The 21,739-nt window shown below is 35.4% G+C and overlaps 1 protein-coding gene across 2 annotated transcripts in view; it reads right to left on the bottom strand.

Moving 5' to 3' along the window:
• Window positions 1-871: 871 nt before the first annotated feature.
• Window positions 872-21,739, bottom strand: part of LOC106150698 (serine/threonine-protein phosphatase 4 regulatory subunit 4) — a 32,700-nt gene continuing 11,832 nt past the window's right edge. For both annotated transcript variants that reach the window (XM_087004155.1, XM_087004156.1), the window contains 20 exons: window positions 19,562-19,709; window positions 18,942-19,015; window positions 17,950-18,056; window positions 17,639-17,746; window positions 14,019-14,140; window positions 9,557-9,679; window positions 8,968-9,089; window positions 8,507-8,584; window positions 8,016-8,135; window positions 7,295-7,639; window positions 6,940-7,045; window positions 6,453-6,745; window positions 5,219-5,260; window positions 4,678-4,755; window positions 4,391-4,499; window positions 3,920-4,027; window positions 3,490-3,598; window positions 2,757-2,872; window positions 2,440-2,524; window positions 872-2,172 (listed from right to left, as the gene is read on the bottom strand). In XM_087004155.1, the coding sequence (XP_086860281.1) occupies window positions 2,148-2,172; window positions 2,440-2,524; window positions 2,757-2,872; window positions 3,490-3,598; window positions 3,920-4,027; window positions 4,391-4,499; window positions 4,678-4,755; window positions 5,219-5,260; window positions 6,453-6,745; window positions 6,940-7,045; window positions 7,295-7,639; window positions 8,016-8,135; window positions 8,507-8,584; window positions 8,968-9,089; window positions 9,557-9,679; window positions 14,019-14,140; window positions 17,639-17,746; window positions 17,950-18,056; window positions 18,942-19,015; window positions 19,562-19,709 (2,418 nt within the window). In that variant the 3' untranslated portion in view covers window positions 872-2,147. The remainder of the gene's footprint in view (window positions 2,173-2,439; window positions 2,525-2,756; window positions 2,873-3,489; window positions 3,599-3,919; window positions 4,028-4,390; window positions 4,500-4,677; window positions 4,756-5,218; window positions 5,261-6,452; window positions 6,746-6,939; window positions 7,046-7,294; window positions 7,640-8,015; window positions 8,136-8,506; window positions 8,585-8,967; window positions 9,090-9,556; window positions 9,680-14,018; window positions 14,141-17,638; window positions 17,747-17,949; window positions 18,057-18,941; window positions 19,016-19,561; window positions 19,710-21,739) is intronic.

Genomic DNA, 21,739 nt, shown 5'->3' with positions numbered 1-21,739 from the left:
GCTGTCTTGGAGTGGGTAGAAAACCCAACATTTAGCTAGAAAGGGGGCCTAAATATTAACTTACTGCACATATGGGATAGAGTGCTGGGGACTATTCCTAGCCGTATGTTAATAAATCAGGTGACTGGTCCCTCCAGGTCATTACCAAGTGAAAGAACTCCGGTCGATACCACAACGTCAGTCAACTGTTAATGAAAGTTCCAGTGTTGTAATTATATAAGTTTTCCCCAAATATGTGGTTTGTTTTCAGCAGATATCATGGCACATCCAGGCAGCCAAAATAGGGTCTTGGAAAACAAATAGAAAATGTGCACTCCAAAAACTTAAGCATGGTGACAGTTTTCATCTTAAATAATCAATAATAACCAAAGTATTAAAAATGTGTATAGAGCAGAAAACCTTCCGGTAAAATGTCCCACTTCCACTTTCATTTCAAAGTGAAAAGAATTAGTTTTTTATCATTCCAAGAAGTGCTCAAAAGCATGCAAAGGCATTATAAGAGAAAAATGATAATTTTGAAATTTAACACAGTTGCATCACTGTTAAAGGAGTGTTTTTAGTTATCCAGTAGAATTAAGAGTTGAGGAATATGTATGACTATCAATCAAATTTTGCTTCTAAAGTTCGATGAATAGTCGACTTCACACATTGGGACAGGGTGCAAGAGACTATTCTAAGCTGTATGTCACTAAATGAGGTGACCAGTCCATCTAGGTCAATACCTAGTGAAAGGACACAGGGAGAGGCCACTACATTGGTTAGTTATTGAGTGGAAGTTTGAAGATTCAATTGATACATATCCCTGATCACTATAAAGTGTTCTCCAAATATATTGTTTTATTAATTCTGATAATGTATGACACAACTCAAATTACCTCTCATCACTTTATTGAGACATATCATTTGAACAATACTATGTATCTTTTGAAAATAAGTGAAATAATTGTTTATCTATGAGTGCAAAGGTCAAATCATCATTAAACAAAATAACTGAACACTGATTTGCTGAAACCTACACAACCATTCAAATACAAGATCCAAGCTGCATTTCGTAAAACTAGTGATATCATCTAAGTCTGTGTTTTAAGACATCTACAGTACTCTTTACACACCCTTTCGGGCTTTTCAGTAGAAGCATTGAATGCACAAAGGACACATATAATACAAAACTTGTAATACATGTCATGGACCACAGATATTTTATATGATGTCATGTAGTATACTGAGCTATAACAACACATTTTTCCTGGAATGCAGAATTACTATTGCATGTAAAATTAATATTTCTTTTTTCTTTTTCTTTTTTTTCGTCAATAACCAGTATATATTTTCAATCATGGTGGCATCCCTGTATCAGTACATTTGTTGTGACAAAAGAGGCCAGGAAAAAAAATCGCCATGCCCCAAAGAAGCACACTGAATGTAGGGAGAATTTATTGCACAGTTCTGTCTTGGGTGGTGATCGCATACTTTCCACAGTGTTCAGATATTTCAGAATTCTTCTATGCTTCTTGGAACTTTACTTATATGTCATGGTAAAAACTTGACACAACTGCCATAAAACAGCACAAATCTCAGGTTCACATCATTATTACAATAATAAAACTTCAACTGCAATACGTTTCTTTATCTTCTTTTCTTTGGAAGATCAAGAAAAACATTTTATAAACTACATAAAATAAGAGCTTTGGCTTATAAAATCTCTTTTAAGAACTTTCAGTGTCACTCCTGGCACATACTACTAACTAAATCGCACTAAACAGATTTACTCCAGATTGACTTGGCTTCCATATGTGCTCAAAACAGGTTTTATCCCCAGTGTCAAAAGTGTCACTACTTATTTTGCCTCATAACTTAAAAAAAACTTGTGGTAGGATCTACAAATTTATCCTTTTTTTGCCAGACATTTTCAAAATATGCAAGCCCCTACTTTCACAACCTTTTCTTTTTTATTTATTTTTTTAGAAAAGCTGGTTACACCAGAAGTTGATTGTAATCCACATGATAGCACTGGTATCTAGGGAGGAGGTGGGGAGCTGATAGTATCCCCTGCCCCTTGCTTGGTCTACTCCCATCAATGCCTTTCACCCCACTGAGTGTTGCCAAGAGACTTGCACTGCTCCTGCTTTAGCAGGAAACCTGGGGGGTCATTTGGACATCGAGGTCTTCCTTCTGAAAAGTGCAATGGGTATGTCATTTAGAACTTGGTGTCACTGAACTGAACATAAACCATATGAATGCAGATTTAGAAAAGTAACTTACTTCACTAACCAAATTCTTATAAAACAAAGCCACCAAAGGGAGTCTAGCTATGTGGAATACATGTCAAATATACAATATTTATGTATTTAATATACCCTTTTAAATAATAATTTAAGGAAAAACCAAATCAAATCAAGCAAGATAAAACATGTTTTCCCCAGCAGTTGGTCTACTTACTTTGCTGTTGGTACCCCACTGACTCCAGGCTGGCTATTTTTCTTCTGTGCAGTTCCACCATTTGTTGTGCTATATGATGATGAATCTGAAAGGAAAGGAAATTCTAGTCAGGCTATGTATTTTTAACAAATTATAAAGGGCAATTTAGTCCTCGGTGAATGAACAATACACACACACACACAGACATAGACAATTTGGTCAAAATGAGCTAATAATCTTTTAAATCAATGATATATCAAGCAACTTAAAGAGGTAAAAAAATAATCTCTTCCCACTGTTTATATTGTTCTAATGAGTAGATTCTAACTCAAACTAACCTGGACTTGCAATAGAAAGGGGACTTCCAGTGTTGAGACGCCTTCTACCAGCTGAACTTGGCGATGGAGAAGGTACACTACTAGAGGAACTATAAGTTGAGCTAGCTGAACTACGTCTGAAAAGAAAATAAACACAATTAAGCAACTTAATTTAAATTTAAATTTAATTCTGAGATAAAATATAAGTATAAAAGCATAATATGACTTTATCAAAAAACAAATTTTTTTTAAGTCAAGAAAAAGAATCCCAACATAAAGTATGGTTCACAAAATATTCAAGAATATTGAGCACCAATAAGCCCCACAATAATCTGTATTATTATTATTAAACTAAATCTAAACTGAGGTTCAATATCATATAAGTTCCAACTTTTTTTACATAAATATGCTTTCATTCACATGTAGACTATGGCCTGGTTTATAACTACACTAACTTCAATCATATGGATACTGCTTCAGGAAGCTTTTACTTTCACTTTCTAACAATCTGTTTTTTACAGTCTTGTTTACTTACATGAGTATAAAAAATGGAAATTAACCAATAAAACTGGATAATGGGAAATCACTAGCTTAATTTTTTTCAAAAGGTCTCAGATGTCCTGACAGGTTAGAAATTCACGAACCTCCCTGTGTGATCTGGACATCATGGGGCCATCAGTTAGCATATTTCTGATTCAAGTTAGTCTTGCTATGAACTTGACCAACAAAACTCCCATTTGAAAGTGCCTCTTACCTGCTATTAGTGCTGCATGCTGACCCTATGCTGCTGGCACTGCCCGGGGACCGAGACTTGGAAGTTGGGGAAGGTGTGGTATTCTTCAAACTTTTGACTGTTTTATTACCTGTAAAAATTGAAACTAGCAGTCAAACACATTCTTATGTGACCACTGACTGATAAGTTGCAGTATGTCGTTGCAAACATCACTGTGGTCAACTGGAACATGATTTCATGGGGTGGATTAAGCTAATTACTTGTAAAAATGCATTGGAATAAACATAAAGACTGAATAGCATTCTAAAGAGAATACAGTTTCTACAGTAAATCATTTCCAATAGCAGTAACTGATTTCTAAAGAGAAAACGGTTTCTACAGTAAATCACATCACACAAATCTTCAGTTTTTCAATTCCTTAATATATATCAAAAATAAATTGCATCGTCACCTTTACTAGGTGTAGTATTTTCATTACTGCTGCCAGCTTTTAATTCTCTCTCGGATCTGGACTTCTCAAGTTGATGCCTTGTACTAGTGGCAGCAGGTATTTTAGAGGCTAAACAGGATAGAAAAGACAATCCTAGGATAAGACTTCAACCCTTCAACTAAGGGAATAGGTAAAGATGATACTAAGGTACTGCAAGGGTTTCTACTATAAACTATAAGTAAAACCCAGGGAGCTTATAATGATAGCAATTCTACAAGATATGGCAAGCTCTTTTAGAGATCTAAACAATTTTGGATGGAAAATGTTTTATGATGAATTTGATCACCAGGACAATCAAATACACACAAACGAAACCAACAAGGCAAAATTGATTAAATTTCCTCTATTTATCTACTATGCTTTCTTTAATAAATGCAGCTGTAAAATTTCCATTTGTCCTCAATTCATCAAATTTAAGCGTGGTAATTATACCTCTTTTTGGAGCAGGGATTTTACAGGCCACATCCTTTTTATCCTTTTTCTTCCCCTCTTCTTTCTTGGAACTTTTTGTCTCTGGTTCATCTTTGCGAGACTTCTCTTCCTATAAAAGATTTCAACAAAATTATGTTAAAGTTCCACTTTTATAATATAAATAATTTTTCTTCAGTTTTTCAGACCTAACTGAAAACACTTTAATAAATGCGACACCAATTCTCTTGATGTGGCATATTTACATAAGTGCTGCAGAGATTAAATTTACAGAATATCGTAATACATACCATTTCTATAAGCATTTTCTCTTCTTCCTCTTTCCTTTGGTCTACAATGTCATCATCCACCGTAGTCTTTCTGCCCATCTAAAACAAAGTGGATAAATATCTTAATACTGGTTCAAAAACTAGACACAAGCACCCTTTCTCTTAGGTAAATCAGTCTTAGTACCTATGAGAGCTTCACATTGTTAAAATGTATTAATACTATTTGATGAATTTATCACAACATATAAATATACAAAGAAATAAACATTTACATACAGGCACATCCTCTTACACCCCATTTCCATTGGTTTTATAGATCGATCTATCCCTGTGGGGAGTCTCACTAGATTACTGTCAGCTTGGCCGGCTAAAGCATCTGTCCTGCCTACTAAAAGCTGTAAGGGGGTAATTAACTATGGTGCCCGCTCGGCTGACTGCAATTTAGCGTGAACCCCCAGGGAGTTAGGTTGATCTAAATCTTAATCTCTAGATCGATCTAAATCTCTGGGAAAGCACCCAAACTTATATCATCAGAAATGGGACTACAGTTATGTGTACTTACAGAATCCATTGGAACAGTTATCTTGTCTAATTCTTCCACAGACTGAAAAAGATCGATTATTATCTTATTAGCCAAATGGATTTTTTTTACAATAAGCAGAGATTGGGGTCCTATTCTTTAACTACAAAAAACCACAAAGAATTAATGAATATGGGTTCCATGAACCAAGAAGGCAATTGGTCTTGAAGTAATTTAATAGGCAAGTATCTAATGCAAGTGCTGTCTATCGGAACCAATAAAATTGATGATGGATCTTAAAGTTAATATTGGCTTTGCATATTGAGACAATAATCTTACACATTTTAAGTATCCTCAGACTAAAAACAAGACTGTTAAAGGTTAGCACCACAAAAATCACATTAATATTCAAGCAAACACTTCAAAAAGTTCAAGCAAAACATTGGACGACAATCATTTCACCTGATTATAAATCAAGTACTGAGAAACAAATAAACCACAAAATATACAAATAGTAATACAAATGTGTCCAACTTGATGGATAATGCTGCATTAGGCCAGTAAGTTGATAAATTTTCCAAAAACAAATCAGAAAGTCACCATCTTCACTTTCTCATTATAATTCTTGAAAAATTTCACCAATGACCAGATAAAATGCCATTTTCTTTACATCTTCTAAGAAAATTTAAAAGGAATACAAATGCAGAAATTATCCTCAAGTATCTGTGACCTGATATAACTTCCAGGCACCTAAACAATAAAGCCAACAGCAAGTCTAGTTTGGCAATGCAAGCAACCAGTAGTGTAAAGTTACCTCAGGGTAGGTTCTCGTGTACATTAGAGTGTAGAACTATAAATTACAGGGACACACCATGAATATGTGGGTATCAAAACAAATATATAGTGCATTTCTTTCAGTGCTACTCAGATGTGTTAAGGGATAGATTGTGTACAATATGATTAACGGTTATCACATAGTTTAAGTATAGCCAGTGTCCATGCTGTTAAAATGTCCTGTTAATATACACCACTATACACATGCACAGCATGATGAAACTTTAAAATAAAATTCATATAATTTAATGAAAATATATGACACCAATGACATGGTCCAGAATATAAGCTGACAATTAGTATCTATTCTTTAAAATGAATAATTAGCAAAGTGCTGTCTCACACCATAAAATGAAACTACACACACGTTACAAGTGAGTTCATGCACTAGTGGGTTTTCACACTATTAAATCGTGCATATGGCCAAAGAACAGTAGCTCACCTTTCTGACAGAAGCTGTAACATCTCGATCTCTCTCATTAATCAATAATTTCCTAACACATGATTCTAGTTGCTGCAATAAGTTGCGATCAGCAGGGAGACGCAGTATAGTCTTCAGACGGGGTAGGACGGAGCATAATCGCAAGCGAATATTTGGGACGGGATCTGTGGCGTGCTCTAACACAAACTCAAAGAAATACTCCTTGAAAAAGCTTTTTGAGTAAAGTTCCATTGCCATTTTGCAAATGTCTATGAATAAGCTTCTTTTATAACAACTCTTCCCATGACAGTATTCTGGAAAAGAAACAAATTAACAAGTAAAATGTAAAGTCTAGCAATTCAAAGGTGATTTCTCCAAAGCAAAAATAAAACACAAAATTAGCAATAAATCAGTAAATAAACTAGACCTATAACAGCATAGATGTTTGAGCTAGGATGGTATTTTCATTATTATAATACATAATGTTTATCAATAAGGTTTTTCTTACCATCCACAAGCCGACATATCAATTCCTGCCTGTGTTCCATTTTCCTATTATTCCTTATCAAGATTAATATTGTCCGAGCTGCAGCATGCCGCACTGGTAAAGGCCTCTGTTGTAAAGAAGAAAATGACAGTGTTATTTGCAATCTACAGGTCAATTACACATCTCTGTTCATTTATAAATTCTTAACTCATATTTCTTAATAGCTTTAGAATTCCTTTTTTTCGGAATTACTCAAAAAAATAATAGAGAAAATGATCTGGTAGCAAAATTTATCACTCACTGTTTTCTATACTGTATGATCAACTATGTTATATGCACCAGGGTCATCAAAAAACGCAATCAAATATTCTCTTACCACTGTCTGGAGCTTCTTGAACAGCAGAGGTATAAACTTAAAATAAATCTGGTCACTTGTGAACACTTTGGGAAGACAAGAGAAGCTTTCCATGATTTGTGCATGTAACCTCCAGTCGTTACTTCCTGACAGTACAGTTTCACAGGCTAGGAGGGCAGGGATCACGTCGGACATTGCGTTCATTTTAGCTTCCGTGATTGCACTCCCTCCTGCCTTCACCATATAATCTAGTGTCTCTGTTATATGAGGCACTAGGCCTCTGAGTATTTCTATGGACTCGTCTTTGAGCAGTGAAATCAGTTCCCCCTGAACACAGTGCACAGAGCTGCCAAGGAGCTTCACAACCTAGGGATACATATAACCTTATATAGACTTTACAAACTTGCACTGTAAAACCATATGAAGGAAACAGTTGCTTATTTTTCTAAGTTATACTTTTTATCACAAAAATATTGATATACTGCATGGCCTTCAGATTTGTTGATAAGAGCATGAATAATGTACCAAAATACCAAGTCACATTCATTTTTCAATAAAATGTTTAATTTAAATCAAAATAGTCATATTAGAGAAAAATCATTTAAGGCAAAAAATGCACATAATTCTACCACATATTTCTATTCAGTGTTTTCCCTAAATTTATTTAAATAACTATTTGCCTTTTTAGATTAATTGCATGAATAGACATCTATTACCAGAACATCAACCACCATGGTCTCACCTCATGGAAACTGTGTGCTATAGTCTTCTTTACTGCTAAGTGTGGATCATTGCACAAACTGCTAAAGGTAGGATACAGCTCTGTTTTAAACTGGCGGGCCCCAGTCATCACTACCATAGCCTGGGAGAGACAAAACCATAAGGAATCAGTTTCAAGTCTACAAACAGCTTTTTACTTTATTTTATTTTATTTTATTTATCTATTTTCTTTTTTTTTACAATTATTATGGCACCGATAGTCTTTTTAGGTTCTCTGACTGTAGAGTATTTAACTTGTAAAAAAGACAATTCAAGGCATCATTTCTACTCCAAAAAAGTGCATGTCATATAGGTAGATCCTCAAGTCATACACCAGAATTGTTAGAATCTTTGCAATCTCAGAGTACATTACAAATGTGAAGTTCTTTAATAACTAAGACCACCGTTTTTCACCCAGATGTACTGGTTTTTATATTATTTCACCTCCTGTGATTTAACATTACTCAAACTTACAGGGAAATTGAAGGCAGCATTCTTTCGGCACTCCACAGCTCTGTCCTCATCTGGGAAGATGCTAGCTATCACAGGCACCTGCAAATATTCACAGAGAATAACTTGTTACAATATTCATTTTTATTTCAATGGCTTTTATTACTGCTAAATGCTCTTGACTTGTATACGTCAGCTTATTGGACTTGGTAAATTACCTAAATTGCTGTCTTCATGATTTAAAATAAGTCATAATCAATCTTAGAAAATAAGTGCAATATTTTGCAGAAGCATAGCTGAAGTGAAGTTTTAAGTTTTTTTTTTTATTTCTGCTTCTTTGATCATACAAATCACAACTGAACCAAAGAAAAGAAAATGTTAAATAAACATAAAAGACATAAATTCATTCACTTAGAAATTTATAATGCTAATAGCCTATCTCCTTTTTGTAAATGTTCTCATTATTTTACAACTTCTCAACTTACCTTTGCAGGTGAATTTAAAGGCTCTCCCTCTCTTGGTGTTTTTGTTTTCTCTGAGAGGCCTACTCTACTTAATTTCCTATAGAAATCAAGAAACCACTGTTTCTGGTCCTCTGTTAGATTCACTGGAAATTTAAAGCAAAAAAGTTAAAACATTACCCTTTTTTCACCAATTTAAATACATAAGCATAATATTTCTATGTGCTTGGTATTATTTATACAAGTCAAAAATGGCAACAGGTTAAATTGCAAATCTCTATACTGCCCCTATGGTGAAATGTCATTGCAAAAAATTCAATTTCTGTGAACCAAAAACAACAACAACAACAACTCAGTGGAATGTCCTTTGAAAAACAGCCCTCCACTGAATAAAGGGCCCATTCAGAACAACTTGATCCCTAGACAAACAGATCCGTGGATCAAATATGGGTGACCCAATTGAAAAACTTGCTGCACAATCCCTTAATAGACACTGAATACATTCCCCACGGAGAATGCACAGTAAGCTTTCAAGTGGGTTGACAATATTTGATCCTCGAATCTGTTAGTCTACGGATCAACTTTGGTTGTGAATGCAGCCTTATACCAGTACCTGACAACCCATGGCACAGCTTCCCTATCAGCTTGGCCACAACTGGTAGGGTAGGGTCCTCATTCTGTAGGGACTGCTGGCAGAACTTACACACCAGAGGAATGATGGTTGCATTACAGGTTTCTGCAATAAATATATATATATAAAACGTAGAGTTATTGCCGGGAAAATAATACTGAGTAAAACCTTAAGCTAGACAGACTAGGTTCTATCTTATATTTTTCTCTTTAAAAATCTACCAAGACTGAAGGAACTGCGGAAGACAGTTTGAAGAATAGAGCAATGTCAATTAATCCAACCAATAATGGATGGAGACAATTAACAGATGACAGTTTGCCACTCAAAAAGCCTACCTGATGCATATTAAGTAACTAACTTACTAGTAGCAGGTAATTGTAGTGACAGATGCACAGTATTAATTCATAGTTACTACAGGTTTTTCATATGGGAAAGCAGTGTTCATTCTAGGATGCGCCCTTGCGTCATTGACGCAGAAAAAATGTGGTTGACGCAATTCGTAGAGTGAGCTGCGCCAACAAAATTCAAGAGAATTAACAACGGCGCATTTTTGTGTTCTAAACGCGCCCTCCAATTCAGAAAATTCACGGCCGAAGTTTGATTGTTTACTCGACTTCTCTTGACATCAAGATCTAATGTTAAACGTAACGAAGATATTCTTTACTCGTCGCAGTTTTAACAAAAATCTTAATTTATGCTGACGTCATGCGCTTTATGCAAATCAGTGGCGATCGTCCCTCCTTTTTTGAATCCCTGATAGGCTGAGATTAATTGTCCATGTAGGTCAATTTGATCAACCCGTACATTGTGCATGATGGCGGAGAAGTGAAATGGTATTTTACGTTTTTTAAAGAAAATCGATCCCGAATATCACTCTAAAACGGCTCAGAACAGTAGCGACGGAGATGATCATGATCATGCACCGCAGACATTCCCACCAGAAAAGAGAACAAAAGTTTGTGCAGCCGTCACGACTGCTGATACCGCGTCGAATAGCAATGCAACTTCAAGGTCGTTTCAAAAATGGTGGAGAAATACTTACAAGTGGCTTGTACACGACGATAACGCAAACTTGGTGTATTGCAGCTTATGCATTGAAAAAAAGGACAATATCTTCTTTCAAGGGACTAATAAATTTCGAACGAGTACCCTTATGCGACATGAGACGTGCGCTGCCATGCAAGAAACGTCGGAAGCAGCTCAAGCTAAACAGGCTTTTTGCAGAGCTTTAGAAGGTAAGATATTATTTTTTGTCAATATTCATTTATAACAAAGAGCAATAGACATCAAAGTGATTATCGTGAAGGTCCCGGACCCACGTGTTGTAATTATATTTGTGCAGTTTGAGGAACTCTTGACAGTGCATTCTGGGATATCGCAATGCTGAACAACTATGTAAACAATGTGTTTGCTGCGTCGCATTGACATAGGGCGTCAAGCTCATATCATTTCCCAGAACCTTATTTTTTGTATATATAGGTAAAATTTTTCAAATTCATTTTTCATAATTTTATTGTGTTGAGAGATTTGGTCTCAGTTCATGGTGATTAAGGGAAAAATAAAGTAAGGGATAGTGTGCTGGAGTATTCTTTGTGGATACCTTCAACACTACTTAACATTTTATGCAGGTTTTTATGCCCAAATTCAAATTTAATTGTAACTTTTATAACATTTCTAGGTAAAGATGGAGCAATCATGGCAGTGGGGAAATCAGTTTACTGGATTGTTTAAGAAGGCATTGCAATTCACAAGTTCAGAAGGACTTAAATGTTGTCTGGTATACCTGGCAGCTAAATTGAAGAATTTCTTTTGAAAGTGGAGAAAAGGTCATCGTAAATTCTCCAGGGACCACCTTGTGACTTGTGGTAATGGTAATTATGAGAAACAGTGCAAGGCAATACAGTGTCAATTCATTGACAATCTCATTAACAACATCAAAAAAAGGAACAATTCTTAAAGTGATTTTTAGTAAGACCTATGTCTCTGCTGTCGAAATATGTGTGATATCATTCTCAATCTGGTAGCTTTTTATCAATGACTTATCATTATCAGGGATGAGACAATTAATTTCATAAGTCGTGAATGCATGCCAGTTAGTCAAGGGTCATTGATAATGGGACAGAGGACAGAAGAGATAAAATTAAATGGATTTTTCATAAATTGAAGCCAAAAATGGGGTTAAAATGTCGTTATAGAAAGAACTTGGTTATTGGTGAATAAATCGTGAACATATTTTAGTGTTATCTTATACTTGTTAAAAAAATTGGAGCGTCAACTCAAGGGTTTTGTTTTAGAAAATTGGGATTACTTATTGAATGTGATCACCTATAAGTCAAAATATTTTTATAATATTTTTTTTCATCTCTGAACATAAATACCACAGCAGTAAAACAACATGCGTTACATATTATAATTTCAAGATTTGAACAAGGGCCCACTTTAAAATGTAATGGCCCACTTTTTTTAATGTTGGGGGCCCTTTGTCCCACATTGAAACATTCCTAGAATGAACACTGGGAAAGAGCTGCTTTCTCCAACTATCTATTTTAGAATGGACACTGGCTATTACTGGTATACCATCTGATATAATACTGAATCAGAGTTAGTTGGCTATGTTGTGCTGTAGCCTGATACTTAACATATAACACAGGGTATCAGATGCACTAAGGCTTCGTTCACATGGAAAGTCTATTTTCTAAAAATCTATTTTCTATTCGCGGTATCTTATGATCATGGTCTGTGCCCTGAATATCCCACGGCGTAATTACTGGCAGCGCGAGCCAGTTACTTGTAGTAACTTATAGTAACTGGCTCGCGTTGCCAGTAATTACGCCGCGGGACATTCAGGGCACAGACCGTGATCACAAGATATACCGCGAATAGAAAATAGATTTTTAGAAAATAGACTTTCCATGTGAACGAAGCCAAATAGTCTACTAACATAAAATAGCAACAATTTGGTTGGATTTCCGGTCATTAAGTCCTGAGTATAACCAAGTATCCCTGCATGCAATTAACATGTATTTTGACTTGGAGAACCAAGTGTGGTCTCACTTTAATCAATAACTTAGGATATTGGCAGGCATATGGTTATGAGGAAATGAGACTAAATAAATAATGCCTACTGCATTAAAATCTCTAGTAGTGATGACGTTACTGGAGTCAACTGGAATGTCTTTTAACAGGGAATAATAATCACCATTTCTGTTCAAGAGCTTGGTCAATTTCCTGACAGACATTTCTCATAGTAATTCATTAATAAGCCACGATTTGTTCAGCAAATATCCATCCAATAAGTCTGTCTGCCTGTCTGCTGAACTGGCTAAGATTCAATATTTTGTTTAAACACTCTGAAATGCTTTGTGGGGCATTAACAAGACAAAAGAGGAAAAAGAAGTCTTTGGAATACAATGGGCGGAGGCTATATTTGACTTAAAGCATGCCAAAAGCAAACACTGTGGATATTCTATCACCTTGGATATCTGCAAATGCTCCTTCAGGACTCTGATCTCATATTTATTAAAATATGCATATGTGCAATTTGCAAATTGAAAACATTATCAAGGTATTATTTCTTTGCCCCTTGCACCACAATCCCCATTAGCACAGGGAAACTTCACTTTAAAACCATGCATTGTATTGTTAATTAGCAGATTATTGCTTAGGGGTGATGAACTTTTTCCAGTGGTTTTCATGAATGATTGCCTTGGACAAATTAATTTCCTATCCATCTTGACATGAAACAACACCTGCAAAATACCCTGGAAGTTTTTTTTATCCTCAATAGAGAAAGAATTTCTCATAAAGAAACATCATCCTGAAAAGTTTATCGGTTTTATCCAGTGACTCCCTACTGGAAATAGTTGCAACATCTGTAAATCTGTAACCCTAATATTGCACCTGTTTGCAGATGGGGGAAAAACAGACACAGCGAATATGTTCATATACATGTATGTAGCAAACATGAAGCAATGCCCTGCTTGTCAGAAAACCCATCTTTCTGCTGGGGATAGTTTCAGATTTCATTCTTTTTCCTTTTTTACCTATCTAGGACTGATTATATCAAATACAGTTTACTGATGGTGATTTGAGATTGTACAGATGATGCAAGTCCTACTTAAAACTTATATCCATATCTTATTTATGACTGATTAAACTAATCATAAAAGTATTGGAAACAATTTTTAGAAATATATTTCTTTAGATAAGGCTGCTACATCTAATTTTACAATATCACCAAGCTGCATCTGTATACTTTTTATATGACGTCTAGCAACTTTTCCTCTGTACTCTGTCAATTAACTGACACTTTCTTATCCAGTCCAACAACTCAACTAACACTTGAAATCATTCTGTACAGTCCCAAGTCTCCTGCTAGCCTCTCGCCTTCTCCATTCCCAGGATAATACTTCCTGTCAATTGAGGCAGAAGAAGTAGAACTTACCATCATCCAGCAGACTAAGGATATTGACTACAGTTTCTATGCCGGCCAGACGCACATAACTCTCTTCATCGTTGGCGAGTTCCACCAACTCTGGTAATATTGCACTTTTAGTGGCTTCAAGCCTGAAAAAGAGAGGTGGAAAATCATACTTTGGTATAGCATAACTTGTTTAAAAGAAAATTTAAATGAAAACAAAATACAAATATGAATCACATCATGCCAAGTTAATCCAATTATAACGGGGGGGGGGGGGGGGGGGGGGGTTGCAAATACATTGCAAAAATTGGTACATCCAAATTTTGCCAAATGATTCAGTACCCTTTTATGAAAATAACATATCTTTCAAGATATTTTGCCAATTCTTTTTTTCTTACATTTATCCTATAAATACTCAACAGATGGAAACTAGAAGAAAAAAACTGTCTCAAAGAAACAAATAGGCTGTCAGTGCTATTCAATTCAAACACATTTAATGGAGACAATATATTTTGATTACAGTGGCATGCATAAATTTATGACACTCTAAAATGTGGCATGGTATGGTCTTATTACAACATCCTTAAAGGACCCCACAACACAGTAGCAAGCCACTTTATGGTAAGGGTACTTGAAAACAATTTAAAGGACATTTCCCCTAAGATGGTTGAATTCAAGGAGAATTTTACATGTTAAAAGGAAAATGTGTTTGCTTTCTGTACTCCACTGTGTGCAAATACTGCAGAGCAGATTGTTCTTTCATTATGCAAGAAGATTAATCAATAGCATAATGGGAAAAGCTTGTTGCCCTGACTAAAAAAACAAAGAGCATCATTATGGTTTCATTAACAAGTCCATTTGACTGTTCTTCTAATCATGCCACAGTCTTATATCTACAGACTTAGATTGGTGTTTTATATGCATTTAATCAAGGAAAAGTTCAATGGTGTTGATTAAAAAAAAAAATCATGAGAACAAACTAGCATAGGCATCAGAGGCACAATAAAACACCAATAAAACAGCATTGAAGGTCAGAGATCAGCATGTACTGGATATAAACCAAGTCACAAGGGCAAATACAAAAACCATTCATTTTTACCATTGCATATAATGTTCTCTGAGAAAAATCAATCATCATCATTTAGTTCTTCTTTACAAGTCCAGACACCATTAAATGCTCATAAATTAGTTACACACGGTGCAAAGAGATGAATGAGAACAAAAATGAATTCTAGTTGTGGGCATTCCCAGCCATGTCACTCATTCCCGCCTGATGACAGCTTACAAATGATTTTATTACACTTTGTCAACTTATGTAATATATAAATTAATCAGGTTCCTTTAATCTTTACATATTATATTTGCTTCAATCTTAACACGTTCCTGCTTTGAGCATAAAGACTTCAAACTGATGCACTATTGTCAAATTTAGAATTATTGTGAACCATTTTATAGAAAACAAAACTTGTTCTTTCCTATTCAATCCATCTAATCCAACAACTACCTTAATCTATTCCAGTGTTTTTTCTTTCCATTGCCAATATAATTCAGGGGTGCAGAGATCCGTCTTCTTCGGGTCTCCATTTTCTTCCAAACTACATTATTTCCTATCACATATCAACTCATCAATACTTAATGCAGGGATCCATAGAGATGATATATTTGCATGTTTGATGATTCTTTCTTATTAATCATTTCAACCTCCTAAACTAGCGTCAGTAATTAATGACAAACTGGCCTATAAACATCAAGCTAACGAGCAGATGGGTTTTTTATTCAAAATTCCCACAGCTTAAAAAAGATAACTACTAGCACCGTATACTATGACTAAAATACAACAAAGAAAAACAGGCTAGTACTGATAAATGTGTTGATATTCACCTGCTAGGACTAGTGTATTGATAAAGCGGTTCTAAGTCACTAATATATTAGTTTTAATTCTATTCTATCAGTGTGCATCTGGTGAAAATCACATCAAAATGTCATTCCAGCTCTAATGTTGTTAATGCCTGCAAGTCAATAGAGAAGCCTTCAGCACCCCATCACTTGATAATGCAAGGTTATTTGTCTAATGCAACTTCAATATAATACATAAAGATCCCCATCTCAGCTTTCTATTTGAGGGCCACAAATGGGCTGTGCTTTGCTGACTTAACCTGTAAATTAAATCTATCAGGCTGCGGAATTGGCCATTAGATAGATGTTTTCTGCCACATAATCAATTTTAATTTGTATTCCTTGAGAAATGTGTCAAGTAAATATATGGTCTGATCATTTCTCCTTACACTGTACTGATATAACATATGTCAGTATTCTTTCTGACCCCAATGGAATTTTCCTATTTCTGAAATTCTGATACTTCTTTGCCCGTCTGTCTGTTCTATGGATTTCAACACAGATATCTGCTTTTTTTTCTCTCTTAAAGATCAATTGAAATAGCACTGTATACCTTATGTGGATCACCCAAATGCCTGCCACTCACATGATATGAAGGCTAGTGATTGATTGCAATTCTGACAGTTGGATCCCAAGATACTAAGAATGTACAAACTGGCATCTGGCAGATCGAAAGGTGGATTATGAATCGACTTTAATGTTCTTTGGCGGAACCTTGGTAGATTATGTCTCCATTAAGAACAATATGAATGTTACAGGGAGCACTGCGCATGATTGCAAATGTAATTCTTATCAAACTAAAGAATGTTTGGATATTTCATAGATTTATCAATTATTTCAAAGATTTTTTTATTAATTTTTGGTTTAAAGTCATGAAGACAACATTGCTGTAATTGGGTGAAAAGTATTTTTTTTTTTTTTTGCTAAAAAGGAATAATTTTTTATCAGTTATTGTTGGTGGCACTCTTAACAGGCATATTATGTATGGATTAGTGCATGAAAACCCTGAATGTCTTTCTAGGCACTAGATCCAGAATGTTCTCACAGACGCGAGACTGGTAAAATATTGATTTCACTCCGGGCAAGATTGCTCCCAATTCTTATTCCAACCACCAAGAGAGAAACCCAACTGAATTACTGAACATCATTTACTGCCCTCACCAAAAACAAGACATGGCATAAAGAAGATCCCAAGGTGGAAGCCGTTTCTCTTAGTTCCAGACTGCCAATAAGCCATTCCATAGATTTCTTGTCATCTTTCAGGGATGTTATCAGCAGAGAGCTTCTGTACAGAGGCATTACTTTGCATACCACGTCTCACTGCAGGAGACGACTTCTCTGCTTTACCAGTTCTGATGCTTCAGAGCTGGAAGTCTTTGTGGAAGGCAAGAGGAAGAGGGTGGGATAGCAAGGTTATTATTACTTTCACAATAGTACCCGAGACCAACTGGAGCGTATGCTTCAAAAAAATCTTTCTCTTTCTATTTTTTTTATCTCAGTCACTGTGTGTGGTAAAGCTAGAAGAGCCATCTCACTATATAATAAAACCAATTTCATCCTAAATGTAGTCTATGAATTGTTCCAAAGGAAATACGCATAACCTGCACAAATATGCTCTCAACTATCAGACCACTTATACGAGAAAACGCCACTAAGCAAGTCAGGAAGACAGTAACCAGTATGATTCAAGGGCAGTTTCACTTTCTGCACTACTGGTAATGGCAGGGGTAAACAACAATAGAACTTACCCGAGTCCTTTAGCAACAGAATCTAGCTGCCTGCACATGCAGCCCCTCACTTCATAATCAACGTCCTGACACAGGGACTGCACTACAGGAAGAATCTCCTTCTTGATACTGAAATAAGAAATTAGAAGTTCAAATTGAATAAACAATCAACAAGTCTATTTTTCAACATGGAAAAACAAAAATATGTGTCTATTCTGCATCATAAAGCTTACATAGAAGAATGACACTTTCTTCTAAATTATTAGAACTTTCAGAAAGACACTTACATTGAAGAAAGACACTTTCTTCCAAATTATAAGGAGTTCACTTACATAAAAGCATCAAACTTGGGTGCAATTTTTCCCAATATTCTGCAACTAGCTAATCTTGACTGGACGGACTTGGACAGTTGACCTTTGGCCACTGCAGTACCTAAACACTGAAAACAATAGTAATAGGGTGTTTTAATCAGTAAGTCAGGACAATCATGAAACAAAAACTGCATAAAAAAACGAATCAATATTAAAGAAGAATACAGAAATGTAGGTAGATCTGACAAACAAACTGGAAGAACTCAAACAAGAGCAAGAGACCTATAAGCCACATTCCTTCAACACAATAAAACAATATTGACAAATCAATCAAAATTTGGTAAAAAGGAAACTAAACCATAGATTTCTCTTCTTTTGTCATAGTTCATTGGTTTTAGCTTCTAGCAGTATCTTGCACTGTAAGCAAGGCCTTAGATTATGAAATAAAATTAGACTATTTTCATCTTTCGTTTCGAAATGAAAAAAAAATTTAGTTGAAAACCACTTGCCTCCAGAGAGTTTTCTGCTGACAACTAATTATCAGCATTGAAAGTGGTATAAAGAAATATCTAATCCACACTCTAGGTAATGCTAGTTGTATTACAAACAATTTCCAAGAATCAATGTGTGTGCTGTTAATGTTCAGCTCACTAAGTGGCCTCAAGCAGGGTTTTTCATGGGGAACAGAGGAATGGCCTTTTACTGGTAAAAATATTTTAACAACAACATTTTTCATGAAGAATCAATACATTCCTAATCACCTGTATTTGTACTTTCATGGTTCACAACTGAATCATAAGTTAATTTTGTTTTTGTTTTTGTTTGTTTTTTGTTTTTTTGTTTTATGTTTGCATGAAAAAATAAACAACAAGGTAGTACGTGTCGCAAACATTTTACTGATCTTCTATGGCATATTTGGTCTGGCAATTATACGACTCAAAACCCATTTCACTAAATAATAAATAAACAAAGCTAATTTTCAATCCATTCATATTCTCCTCTCCAAAACTTACTTCTCTTTTGATAATTTCTTTGGGTAAAAGCTCCACAACATCTAGGAGAGTTTCGAGCCAAGCGTTGGCCACATCTGGAATGAAAAACAAAATGCTTGTAGCAGAGGTACACATATCACAGGATTACCTTTCGAATGAATGGAAAATGTCAGCAATTTTCAATCAGACACAATCTTCATGCTCAGATTACTGATTTTTCTTTAATCTGTCATCCTCTTTATTGAAACCTACAGTAATATCTGCTCTCAGAATGAGATCAAAGCCAAAAGAGCATGCTAGAGTACATTTCCCTCTTCACTTCTCATTTAGATGACAGCTACTCTAGCTGAATTACTAAAAGCAAAACTTAAGCCTGCAAGCTGATGGCAAGCTCTAGAAAACCACAAACAGAAAGTCCTTTTTGCCACTCACTTGGTTTGTGTCGACTTGTTTTTGTGGATCTATTTGTGCTGAATGATAATCTATGTGTGTGTATGTGTGCATGCATGCATCGTGTGAATGCATGCATGCATCGCTCGTGTGTGTGTGTGTGTGTGTGTGTGTGTGCGTGTGTGCGTGAGAGAAAGAAAGTAAGAATAAGAGCACATGTGCAAATACACCTAAAACTGAAAGAACTGTACCTGGATCTTTGCTGTCCAACCCAGACAGGATTGTCTGTAGGAATGTTTGTGTGTAGTTCTGGACTGGAACAATGTCCTTCTGCAGTATCTGGAGGAATGCAGAGCTGGCAGCAATCTGCATCTCAGGTTGAGCAACATGAAGAACCTCCTAACAAACAAAAATACTTCATATGAGAATATTGCACATTAAGTAACAATATGACATTAAGAATAAGGATCCTGTAGCAAAGATAGTGTAATCTGTCTGCAACAAATAGTCAAAGTATTTTAAGTTAAAGTATCATTTCAATTTTTTCATTATTATGTATACTTTTGTTGTTCTTTTTGTGATTTTTTATAAGCATTCATGTGCTCTGTTCTTCCTTATACTGATAAACAATATAATAATTTATCTTTTCAAAGTACTTGTTTCAAGGTACTTTTGACCACTCACAGAACTTATTGGAAAATTCCATTTTGGACTGCTGCTACAGGAACTGCACTGATGAAATATTGGTTTAACATACCAGCACCTGATTTATTAGGTCCTGCATCTAATATTTTTATTTCACCATATGGACAAATCATTTGGTTGTTGCCCACTCAATGATTCAAGGCACTTAAACATTTCAGGGAATAGAGTGAATTCTTACTCTGTATTTTCTTAAAAAGTGAATAACATAATAAAATCTGAATGGCCTAGACAAAAAAGAATTTAGCATTTGGTTTTGAAAATGTATATGCTTCAAAGTTCTAAGATGCTTTTAAAAAGATTATTTTCAAAGTGGCCTCTGAAAAAAATGTAACAGTTGTCAAGTATCACCTGTCTCTTTTATATATCTAGGTAATAAAATATATAGACCTTACCTCTACCACAGATTGGTAAACCGCAGGGCCACACAATTTAACCTGTGAAGCACAATATCAAATGCTTCTTCCTACGACTTTATAGTACACAGGATACCACACATTTCTTAAATTTCAACATCCAAACTTCAAAGCACAACAATATTACAAACACTTGGTACATAACCTTCTTCTGGTAAAACATAACGTTAGTCTGGATAAAGTTAAAGGATAAAGTTCCACACCTGTACACCACGCACTGTAGTCCCAAATCACTTCCAACTGTGTTGGTTTAAAATCGGTCTGTCTATTTATAAAGAAACACCAAAAGTATGAACAATGGGGTTGATCAGTAGATAACCCAAACAACCCTTACCAGCATGTTATACAGTGGAGTTTATCCTGAACAAACAGCATAAGTTTAAGGGGTATTTAAAAAAACACAGCTGCATATATTTTTATCTTTGTTCCAGCATTCATTATGTTTTTGAAGTGCTTGAAGATTCTTGTTCTATTCCAAAGGTAAAAGAGAAAGAATGCTTTGGGAAAAGAAATTACATATTGCTCACACAAAAAACACCAAAGCAGTCATTATCAAATTCTGAAGCTGTATGTTATTGGATTTACAATCCAAATTTGACACATTCTTCTGATAAATGGGCTGAATGTTTGTTTAGTGTAGTTGACAGATTGTCAGTTCTATTCTCCTTCACTTGGTTACGCCCAAGATCAAGTCCTTCAGAGGCAAGGAAACATCATCATACTTCAAGGGTTTCATTTCTGAATTTTGACATTTATTAAACTGTATGACTTTTACTTCAGGTTCATGTAGTTCACTTCCCTGTGCAATGATTACTTATTTTCTTCCTAATTCACATTACCTGTGAGGCCAAGTATTATATTCAATGTTGCTGAAGATAAATATTAAAACTGACACGCAACATCTCTATCAGCAAGGAACAGCAATTAAAATTAAAATAGAAACTGTCATGCAAGAGACAAACTTGGAGGGATAGCAAATTGTTAAACAGATTTTTTTTTATTCCTCTAGCCTCAGTTCACCCTAACACAGTTGAAAGCATTCATGGGAACAAATCCCTGCCAGTGTTGCTTTAAGCAAACCAACTTCACATCTTTGTTATTAATCTCTCCTGCATTGTCGGTGTGCGGGAGATTTACACACACTGAGCACTGCGTCATCTGACGTCAAAGCCTGATGGGAAAATGGCCACAAGACCCAGCCTTCTCCTCTGCCTGCATCCAGAATGTTAGGCTGGCTAACCTCTTCAAAGGTCTCATATTTTCCACGGATGCTTTCATAAAGCAGAGGGCAACCATTCTCTTAGTGAAGCA

Source organism: Lingula anatina, chromosome 2 (assembly GCF_051362555.1).
Source record: "Lingula anatina isolate TDL-2025a chromosome 2, LinAna3.0, whole genome shotgun sequence".
NCBI lineage: Eukaryota > Metazoa > Brachiopoda > Lingulata > Lingulida > Lingulidae > Lingula > Lingula anatina.
The sequence above is the reverse complement of the archived record's forward strand: the minus strand, read 5'-3'. Positions and strand labels throughout refer to the sequence as shown.